This window comes from Aptenodytes forsteri, unplaced genomic scaffold, assembly GCF_000699145.1.
Source record: "Aptenodytes forsteri isolate BGI_AS27 unplaced genomic scaffold, ASM69914v1 Scaffold351, whole genome shotgun sequence".
NCBI lineage: Eukaryota > Metazoa > Chordata > Aves > Sphenisciformes > Spheniscidae > Aptenodytes > Aptenodytes forsteri.
The window spans coordinates 68969-79816 of NW_008794604.1; the positions used below are offsets into that span (position 1 = coordinate 68969).

Here is a 10848-nt window from a genome sequence, read left to right on the forward strand (position 1 = left end):
CCCCTCCCGCCTCTTGTTCTTGAGCGGGGGGCGCGGAAGGCAGCCGGTGGCCTCATTGCAACGGCCGACAGAGTCAAGCCCATTTCTGGGCTGGGGTTTAGCACCAAAATCCAAAGCTGAAGCCAGCATTGCATGACCCTATCACGGGCTGTCCGCACTGGCGTGGCAGCACGGCCACGCACTCGCTCCCCAGCCCAAGCAGGAAGAGCAGAAGCGAGAAGACCCGTGGGTTGAGAGAGGGACAGCTTAATAACTGAAGAGAGGGGGGAAAAAAACCCACCAAAAACCCCCCCAGTGATGCAAATGCAATCACTCGCCACCGCCCCCAGAGTGATGCCCAGCCAGGCTCTGAGCAGCAGCAGACACCCCCCCCCCCCGCCCCAGGCAGCCCACGCGCCATCCCAGTTCTGTTGTCACGCATGACGTTACACGGTGTGCAATACCCTTTGGGTCAGCTGTGCCCTCTCCCAGCTTCCCGCCCACCCCCAGCCTACTCGCTGGGGCCGGAGCAAGAGAAAGCCTCGGCTCTGCGCAAGCGCTGGTCGGCAACAGCCAAAACACCGGTGCGCTATCAACTCTGCTGTAGTCACCCCCCCCCGCACAGAGCGGGGCAGGGGCTGCGATGGAGAACGGCAGCTCCCTCCTAGCAGAGACCACGGGGAAGCCCGCCTCTTCCGTAAACCTCCCCACGTTATATAGTTGGCTGGGATACGGCAGGGAAAAAAACAAAGCAAAGCAACCAAACCCCGGTAAGGCTGGCTGTTCCACAACCAGCTGCCTGCCAGCAGCAGCGTTCAGTCGCCAATCTCCCCCAGGTAATCACCCCCGGGCTGAAACTCCCGGAGGAAGCTCACCGACAAGCAACCGCTGCCAGCCGTGCAGGGGTTCTCTGCTGAAATTCCCGCTCCAGCTAAAAATAAGCCGGGGCACGGTAGCGTGTTGTTTCCTGACCTTCTGTCTTTAGGTGCTCGAGCCTAAACTATCTCCAAGTCAGTGGAAACACCAGAATAGTTTTGCTGTTTCCAGGAAGGCCAGCAGATCTCAGAAGGTGGGGAAGGGGGAAGGTTAACGCTCAGTAAGGGGCCTGGGATAATTGCAATTAACATTTTGCAGAGCAACAGCAAAATGAGTTGGCCTGACTGAAGTCCTCCGAGGGGTTCTTCCACCTGGAGCAAGACTGACACAGCGATGTGGTTACGCTGTAGGCTAACAGCTGTGTAAAGGCTTCGTCTCACTCCTCCCGTTCCGCAGTACCGCGTAATTTCTGAAGTGTTTCCATTTGGTTTTCCCAGAGCTTTTTTTTAAAAAAAAAAAAAAAGATAAACAGCAAGGCCGGGCAAAGTTATGAAGGAAGAGTGGATCAGACTCGTAGCCAAGGACTGCCGGAGGCCGTCACCACATCCACCACCCAACCCACCCACACCCTCCTGCAGCGCTCCGGGTTTACGGGACCGAGAGCACCCCAGCTCCAACAGCCACCGTGCCAAAGCCTCCGACTGCAGGTGCCAGGCAGCGGGCTTTATATAGTGCCATCGGCTGCTAACTAGGACCTCCCCGTGCTGCCAGCAGCAGCAGCGGAGCTGAACCGGGATTAGCAGCGGTGAGAACGAAGGAAAATATGCCCAGGCAAGCGCGTAAAGCGGGAGGAAAGAACTGAAAGAGCAGTCCCAGTCCCACCTCGGATGCATATTTGGGGCTACCGTGTTACAACCGGCCCCACAGGCCCCGTACCCAGAACGTCATCCCTTTCCCCTGCACGTTGCTGAAGGAGTTTCCATGCCAGATGCATATTCACGAGACAGCCACCACGTCAGTTCTACTATTATTTATTTTTTTAAATATTTTTGAAAAAATATAATTTTTTTACAATATTTTCAACTTAAACACTATTCACACTGAACACGTATGGCAGCTTAACCTACCCGAATATGAAGTTTAAGAAGCCAAAACTGTTCTAGCTTTATTAAAAGAAAAAAAAAAAAAGTTGTTGTGCTGTAGACTATTGTGTAGTGATGATTAAACAAAGCAAGGGAAAAGCACCACTCAAATCACTAATGCTAGGGTTGTCTCGGTTAAATCCAGCTATAATAAAGTCGTACGCTAAAAGTTACATAGGCAGTGCTATGTACGGATCTGGGTTCTTGGAAGAAACTGTGATGAAACTCACATCTCCTTTAACATAATCAGGAAGTGAAACGTTTCTAACATGATAACATACTGCGAAGTACAGGGAATTTCTTCCTTCCCATCACCTGGATGTTAGCTCAGTAGCTGAGATCTACGACTCTGTACAGGTCTGTAAAATTTCTGTTAAAGCTCATGCTGCTTAAAAGGAGCATGAGGGTTTTAAGGGGAAAAATTAACATTAGTAACAATACTGGTATTTCAAAGGAAAGTTAGCTAATTTGCATAACAATCAGATCTCCTTGCTTTCTTTTTTAAGTTAAGGCATTATCAGGTGCAAACTAGCACCAGTTAACACATCTTTAGTTAAAAACAGACCATCCTTAGCAAATTCCAAGTCCGATTTAAAAAGACAGAGTCTGCAGAAGGTTTTATAAACGTGGTACTTTGTCTCAACTTGACTGGTGCTTCTTACCTCACCGCCTCCTTTGCAGAGAGCCAGGGTCCAATTATGTTTCCATTAAACTTTTGACAGATTTACTTAATAACAGTCTCAGCACTTTTATTGAGCATGCAAGACTAACAAAACTTTGGCAATGCATAAGTGTAACACAGTGACAAGAAGAGAGAGCTTTTACAATTAAATCTTCTAATACTGGCTTCACAGTGTGGAAATTGTGCTACATCCACCGAGAGAGGGCCCAGTCTACTCAAATATTTAAGTACTTCACCCCAGGAACAAACTCCTTTGCGTTTGGATTCAGATTACTCTTGACCTGAGGAAGGGAAAAACAGAAGTCTACTTGAATCACCGTTTTCATCTTCTATTTTCAAGCCAAATACAATTCTAGGCGGACAGCATTAGGAACAGTTTATGGACTTAGAGTAACAGTCAGGCATAGAATAGGGTTTTTGCATATACCAAAAGCCTCTATAATCACCAGAAAAGCCCACTCCTCTGTGCTAGCACCTGAATTATCCATCCTTCCTTAGCACCACCTGGACGTTTCGGTCAGATGAGGGCTCAGGGAATAAGAAACAAGAAAACCACAGGCATGCATCAAATACAGCAACTTTGCTTAATGCTGAAATAGCTTTTTCTGAAGTTGAGCTGCTAAAACGTGCCGTGAGGTTTTTAGATCTTGCTTATTTAAGCAAGAGGAGACTTGTTCCAGGAACCTAAGCCACTTCTGGGAATTTAACGTATATGAGCAGTGTATCGATTTTTTACATTTCCGTGCCTGTGACTACCCCGTCCTCCCACTTGGCAAGCTGCTGCTCTACAACATCCTGCAGTTAGAGGTGGGCAGCCAGCATCTTCAACATGAGCTCTTTATTATGAAAGAAATGGAGGATTAGGCTTAGTGTGTTCTTAATTGAGTCTAAAACTGCTGCCTGCAGCTGCTTAAGCTTGGAAAAGTAGGGGTTTGCATCTGCATTTCACAGCAGTTGTGTGACAGGACGGTGTGGTTTTTTGTACTCTGTATCACTAACTTCGTATTTTGTTAGGGAAAATATGTACACACTGCCCTTTCCTTTTACTTAAGCTCTGGACAGAAGTCATACAGCAAGGAAGAGGGAAATAATCCTAGTTCAGCTGCTTTCCCCTTCCTTAGAATTTCTACAAAGACATCTGCTACAATCCAAACCAGACCTTAGAAAGTGGCTCGTACCTACCCAACACAGAAGTGTTGACAGATGAATTAAACTTTTGCAGTCCTGTCACCAAGGAAGTGTTGACAGATGCTGAATTAAACTTTTGCAGTCCTGTCACCAAATGGCACTTCACAGGGTCAGCGTGCTTCGCTCACCGCCTTTCTTCCACAACATACTACGCATACCCAAAGCCACTTGAATTTATGCCATGGGCTAGGAACGGCACCGTGTGGTTATGAAGGAAACCACTGAATAGGTCACGTCACTTGAGGAAACATCCCTCACCCAACCGTTCCACATTTCCCCCTCCATCATACCCAGGCATGGTTTAAGAGTCTCTGGCCTACGTGTAAAAGATTTCCTCTTGCCATTATCAGCAACAAAAATCAGCCTTGGACAAAGAGAAATGTCAAGCTTTAGAAATACGATGAGAAACTAATTTACCACCAGATCCTCCAGTGATGAGCTGTCACTGATAACAAGGTCATTGAACTGGTCCTGGATTTGATCCATTGTTTGTGGGAGATCACGGGCTGGAATAAACCATTCGTGCTCCTCCTCTTCCTCCAGCATCTCCTGGAAACAGCGCTCAATAAATTCTTCTTCCCACAACTCCTCTTCGATCTATACAATGAGAAGAAACCGCTTCGTCAACAAACTTACTGAGAGCTTGCGTCTTCATTCCAAGGTTTGTGGACCTAGCTGACCTTCTTTCTAGCTATGCAATAGGACTTCCAGCAGAACACCACGCTTGTGCTGCAGGAAGGCAATCAGCTTTGATTTTTTTAACGTAGAAAAGTGCTTTGTCCCAGGAACTTGGGCTGCAGTTAAAAGGGAATGGCAGGAGAACCCCCCAGCCCTAGCTGTTCCATTTGCAGCTTGTTACGAGCTCAAGGAGAAGGAAAATGTTGGTTCCAAGTGAAAATTTCAGTTGCACCAACTAGCCTGGACTGAACTCACTGCAAGTATGAGGAAGGGAACCAGGGACAACACATGCAGCCAGACGCACTCCCCAGGAAAGTGTCCTGCAAGACTCTTGGGAAAAAAATAACCACTGCCTGTCACTTGGAACGGGGAACAAGCAGCATCTCCTCGGCTGTAGATTACGCGTTCATGCAATGTAGTTCTCCTAAGGAACTCCACATGATCTTAGCAGTTGTTAAGAATGCTGACCTGCTGTACTATAAGCAGGACAAATCAACTGATGCAGAACTGACACCCATTGAAAAGATTAAAGGAAAGTTTTGCTTGGTTGTTCAGTAAACAAGCTTTGGAGGGAGTTCATCTCGATAAATTTTCCATGTCCTGCATCGCAGTACTTAGGAGTGGAAAACAGGGAAATAGCAGCTGGTGTGAACGACTTGCCAGACCCAAGGGAGCAGAAAAATGATTCGGGACAGATTTAAAAGTTCACTCAATGGAAGCTCAAACAAGTTTTCCTGTCTATCCTTCACTATGAAATCAAACACATACTTGGTCCTCAAGTGGAAATTCAGTTACATACCACAGAGACCAAGTCAAAAAAGTTAACACCCAAGTTCATCACCATATGCTCTAAGCCACTGTCCAGACAATTCAAACCCCGCACAAAACACCGACTTAGTGATTTCCCCAGTAAAGCACTCCAGCAAGGATGGCGGTCTCCAATCAATCCTTCTTGTGAGGGAGGCAATGTCTCCGTCCTGCGTGCCGGTAAAAGGCAGCCGTGGGCACGCAGCCACAAGCTAGTATTACAGCAGGGGTTTCCCGGCTCCAGGTTTTTTGTTACATGGTTGTACAGCTACAGGTGCCTCCAATGGCAGCTCCAGAAGTACTAAATAACATTTAATTCCCCAAATGTCTCGAAATTAACATTGCCTGTTTGTATTTTCCAGCCCAAGTTTAACTCGTTCAGGTACCCACACAGAAACGTGCCTGCAGCGGCAGGCGACCAGGCTGCCACATGGTGTTTGCCTGCCTGAAATAAGACCATTCTCCCATCTTCCCTCTTCTCCGAAAATGAAGCACATACCTGAAAAATAGTTTATTCACGGCACAACTCTCAGCTCCTTCCCCAAGAACGACACATCCCGTATGCTAACTACAGTACAGTCCCCAGGAGGAAAAACCCACCAAACGGGAAACGACACTGAGACCATCCTGGCGTATGCACAAGAGAATTTAGATTTTGCGAGCAACCTGCTGGCACCCTGAAGAGAGAGCAGCAGACATATCCTATTTCAGAAGCCATACTGTGCTGGAGTGCAGAGAAAACAGCTACTTGAGTACAAAGATCAAGTTTTGATTAAGAAAGGGGCGGTGGAAAGAAGTAGGCTGTTCCCATCCTCCGCAGGAGAGAGAACTGTGTCTAGATGCAAGGTGAAAGATGAAGCTAAGGCTTCCTTCCAACCTGATTGCGAAGGCCAGCTGTAAGACACTGAAGTATTAAGCAACGAACAGGACTGTCACCCAACAGCTATGTCCACCAACTCCCTTAGAAACAACAAGGCCAGGTATGCACCTGGACATATCCAGTTCAGAACTACCACAGCCGGCATGTTTGCACATGTAAAACCACCACAGCTCAGCAGCCCAGCAAGACCCGTCCCTTCCAACGTGCCACATGAAGTCTGTCAACTATTTTTTTTTTCCTCCCTCCTGCAGAAGTAGGGAATTAATGGATGCATTAGAACATGCTGCACTTCCCATGTTTTCCACCAAGATTACAGAAAATAAGTATTTATTGCCGGAGAAACCGAGATCTGTTTGTTCCCCAGGATTACTCTAGCAAACCTATCTAAAAACCCCCGTCTCTAAAGGATTCCCAGTCTTGCACCCCGGTTGCTAAGCCACAGCACCTCTCCCTGCAGCTAGAAAGTGGTAAAGCACATCACAAGACATTTATAGAGGGAAATGACTTGCCTGCCTGTTAAATTCCTCTTCGTTCTCCATCCACATGTACTCCGCAAAGGGATTGTCATCTTCATGAGAATGACCATTTATAATCACATCTTCACTGATGATGCTTGGGCTAGTACTGCTGCGACTTGGATCTTTCATGGCTGCGTCTTTGATTCGAAGTCTGCAATTAGGAAATGCAGTAATTAAAGCTGTGCAGATTCGCCCATCACCCTGCTTCTGCATAAGCCCGGCCCAAGGGAAGGCTGCACCTGTATTTGAAGGCTCCGGGTAGCCTTACCACGACTGTAGCAGAGGAGCTCTGCTAATCGCAACAAGAGTATCAGAAACGCCATTTCCACTGTAGGCAGATTCAAGTCACAAGTTAATTTCCCAAATTAAACCTCACCAAATCAGCAAATGCCAAGCACCAAGGCCAATGAAAAGCGACAGAAAAAACCAGAAAGCATGCGTACTTGCCAGTAGTTAAGGCAACATTCAAGAAACAAAAGAAAAATTTGTTTTCCAAAATACTTTTAAAGCTCCCACCTGAGTTTCAACAAACTCCCCCAGAAATGAACTGCCCAGCGTCCGTACTGTTTCAGAGGGGGTGGGCAACGCTTCAGGGCAATTTCCAAGGATACCCATGGCAGGGGAAACTTTGGCATGACACTTAGCCTACCCAGATTCAGTTACAGGATGTCCTCTGTGATTGCATGAACCACCTTTCACGGCCATTTCACCGCTGGGAAACCTTGCAAGCGAGGCAGAAACCATTACGCACCGATTCCTCACAGAGCCAAGGTGGCACAACAGTTCTTACAGCCACTTCATTAGCACAAGCCCACTGATTGGGAAGCTTCAGGTAAAGACAACATCATAAGGCACTGGAAGACAGTACGTGCTTGCCTCTCATCCCACTTCATTAAAACGGATTGAGTCACGCCTGGAGAGCACTCAACATTTCTGCGCGTCCACGATACGCGACACCGCAATGTCCCGAACTCAAGGAATGAAGGTACAGTTGGCAAGCATGTTCCACCTAACCACAACCAAAAGCAGGACAAAACCTAAATTTGGTCTGAACCCTTGTCATACGAATGGTATTGCAGCCTTCCCGCCAGGCTCGTAAGCCTGCGTGCACAACCAAACAGGACAAAACCTAAATTTGGTCTGAACCCTTGTCATACGAATGGTATTGCAGCCTTCCCGCCAGGCTCGTAAGCCTGCGTGAAGCTTGTAACTCTGAGTTCAGAGACCCAAGTCTGCTCCCAGCCTAGGTTCTACTTGAAAATCTTATCTGCGTTGTAAAATAAATGAGACGATGCTGGTTTTCCTACGCCATGCTTAAGTACAGATATCAATACTGGAAAAGCTGAGTATTTTTAGATACTAATACTGGCAGTGTTAATTTTTTTTTTTTTAACAGTACACAAAGCATGTGAGGCAATGAGCTCAAAAAATAATCAAACTTAAACGTTTTTCTAGTGCTAAAAATTCGCAATGAAACGATGCAGCAGTGAGTGACAATATTTTTATTTTATTCTCAAATCAACATTTTAGCTCATTGTCTGCATATCAAAAAATGACTTATTCGGAGAAGAGGGTATCAAAATATAGCCTCCATTGTTATTAGAGTGCAAGGGCTTATCACGTAGCAGCTCATATTTTCTCTTTATATTTCAGCTGGTCCTATTATCTATGGAATTAATGCAAGTTTTGGTTCAAAATGTACTCTTGATAATACCAGGTCAAAGGCTTGTCACATCCAAATGATCAATTAAGAAAAGCACAAAGAAAAAGGAACTTGCCTGGTTTGCTCTATTCAAGGTTTTTAAATCAAAGGCAAACCCAAGTACGGAAGTCACTTTAGCTCCCTAGGAAGTACAACAAATGAGAGCAGAACCCGGGTATTCTAGCAAGAGAAAACAGGTTCTTTTTGATGTTCTTTCAAAACAAACTTGCAAAGCATTACTGGCAGCATTTAACATAAAACAGGAAAGGACACTGCATTTAACACCCCAATTCAAGCTTGAAATTGCTTTAAGCAACTTCAGCTGTTCACAAGCTAACAAACAGGATGGACTAAAAGAAATAAAAGACCTCAGAGTCTAAAAAGCCTTATTTTTTTTTTTTTTTAAATTACTGGCAAGTGTTTTTCACCTTTTCTTTTGTGGAGTGGATCTTGATATTAATATTCCACTGGGCTTCCTGCACACCAACAATTTACACTACAGGTGAATAACTGCATTAGCAGTGTAAGGTACTCAGGCCAAATTCCAGGCAACTTCTGTACAAAGACGACTGCACCCAGACAAGCCATAAAGGTAATTCAAAAAAAACCAAACCCCAAACCCTACTTGTTTATGTAAAAGCTTGAAAGGTTAATTTGTTGAGTCATGGGCTAGTTTTCAAATTTCTTAAGTGTTCTGTAGAACACAGGTTATTTGCTCTAGGAGGGAGGGAAGAGAAGTTCAGTGTTTCACATTTGGACTGAAACAATGTTTTCCATTACTGCCCAAGGACGATGCGGATGATTATCTTAAAGAAAGATCCAAGGCTCAACCTGAATACCTGAAGTTTATCTGATGAAGCCCTAAGTCCGCTAATGTTTTCCCACAGGAAAACACGTCAACAAACGCTTCTCCTGCATGAACAGTCAGGAAGCCCCAGGCCAGTCCCTTACTCACAGCACTCCTTGTAATTTCATTTTCTGCAACTTGTAATAAAATATACTGTCTAGGGAGCTTTCCATTTCACCGTTTCAAGATACAAACCTGCTGGCTTTCTATGCTCATTTGCGAGGCCAAGATTAGTCTCGTTCCACCCGTATTAGATACAGGCTTTTTAGTCATGAGCTACAGGCAATTCTGAGGAGGAGAGCCAAATGCCACTTCAGTCTCGCAAAAAGTCACAGTCTAAGAAGGCTGCTGCAGAAAACAAGCCGCAGCGACAGGCTACACTACTGCCGTGAATAAAAATAATACATTTTCCATCTGGGAGTAGGTGGAAAGCAGAGGATCTCAAAGCTCCTTACACTCGAACAGGAACTAGAACATTAGTAGTGCTAAGGAACAGAAAATATGGAGAATTCTACCACAGTGGTATGATTTGAGATCCAGCCCCAAATTATTCTGGGATTTTGGCGGGGGGTGGGGGCGATACAGGAAGAACAGTGTAAGTGCATATGGAAAGACAGAAAAAAATAGGATTTTTCATCTCAGGAATGAAGTCAGAAGTTAAAAATCCTGTAACAACAGGCCTTTTGGTTGACTCAAAATGTTTTCTGTATGAAACTCGTTACTCCAGAACATCATGAAGGTCCATTAGTTTACCTCTTTCTCTGAATTTTGCTGCGTTTAAAGCCACAAAGAGCCCTAGACCAACCATCATTAAAATTCAAAGCTTTCTGATTGAAGATTTTGCATTTAAACCCCGATCACGGAAGATTATCTACTGCCTACTTCGGAAGATAACGTCAACGGGCCTAATTCCATACAGCGAAACCCAGGTCCTTACCCTTGATAAAAAAAAGGGGGGGGGGGGGGGGGGGAGGAAAAAAATTAAGACATTTGCTTCAAGCATCCCGAAGCAACAGAGCACAGCAAGCAGCACGATCGGGTTTTGGCATAAGCTGAAGTTTCAGCAAAGCTGTTTTAGTGCAGCAGGGAGTGCTTTGTACTTCTGTGGAAGATGGTGTTACTTGTTTATTAACTAGCGATTACTCTTGTGAGTCAGGAGCGCCGGCCAAGTTTCTTGTTATCTAATTAGATTAGCAAGTGGCAGTTATCAAGTAAACTGATTATACTCCGTATAATAAATAGATTTCTCAACCGAATTCATGAGGGATGCCAATGCTATCTGATAAAAACACTTCAAAGCCTTGCACTGGAGTTTACTTGAAAACGGCCGACTCGTTTACACAGCAAGCCAGCACCAAGACTTAAAAAAACCCACGACCCCAGAAGGCTGGCTGCAAAGAGCAGAGCCCTCGCAGAGACCAGCAGCTCCGCCGGGAGCCGGGCAGGCACGTCGGCCAGCGAAACCCCTCGGAGGGGGGCAGGGTTCGCCGCCCGGGACACCCTCCTCCGCGCCGACGTTTTCAGTAACAGCGAGCGCCGACGCCCGCGGAGCCGCTTCGCTTCAGCGGGAACCGGGCGAACCTGCCGGGCCGCGCGAGTAAGCTCAGCT

General features: G+C 46.0%; 1 protein-coding gene across 1 annotated transcript; it reads right to left on the bottom strand.

The window, feature by feature from the left end:
• Window positions 1–1810: 1810 nt before the first annotated feature.
• PAIP2 (poly(A) binding protein interacting protein 2) lies at window positions 1811–6843 on the bottom strand. The gene is made up of 3 exons (XM_009273188.1): window positions 6682–6843; window positions 4225–4404; window positions 1811–2900 (listed from the first exon to the last, which is right to left on the bottom strand). The coding sequence occupies exons 1-3, from the start codon at window positions 6817–6819 to the stop codon at window positions 2835–2837; spliced, it is 384 nt and encodes a 127-aa protein (XP_009271463.1). The 5' UTR covers window positions 6820–6843; the 3' UTR covers window positions 1811–2834.
• Window positions 6844–10848: the final 4005 nt, after the last annotated feature.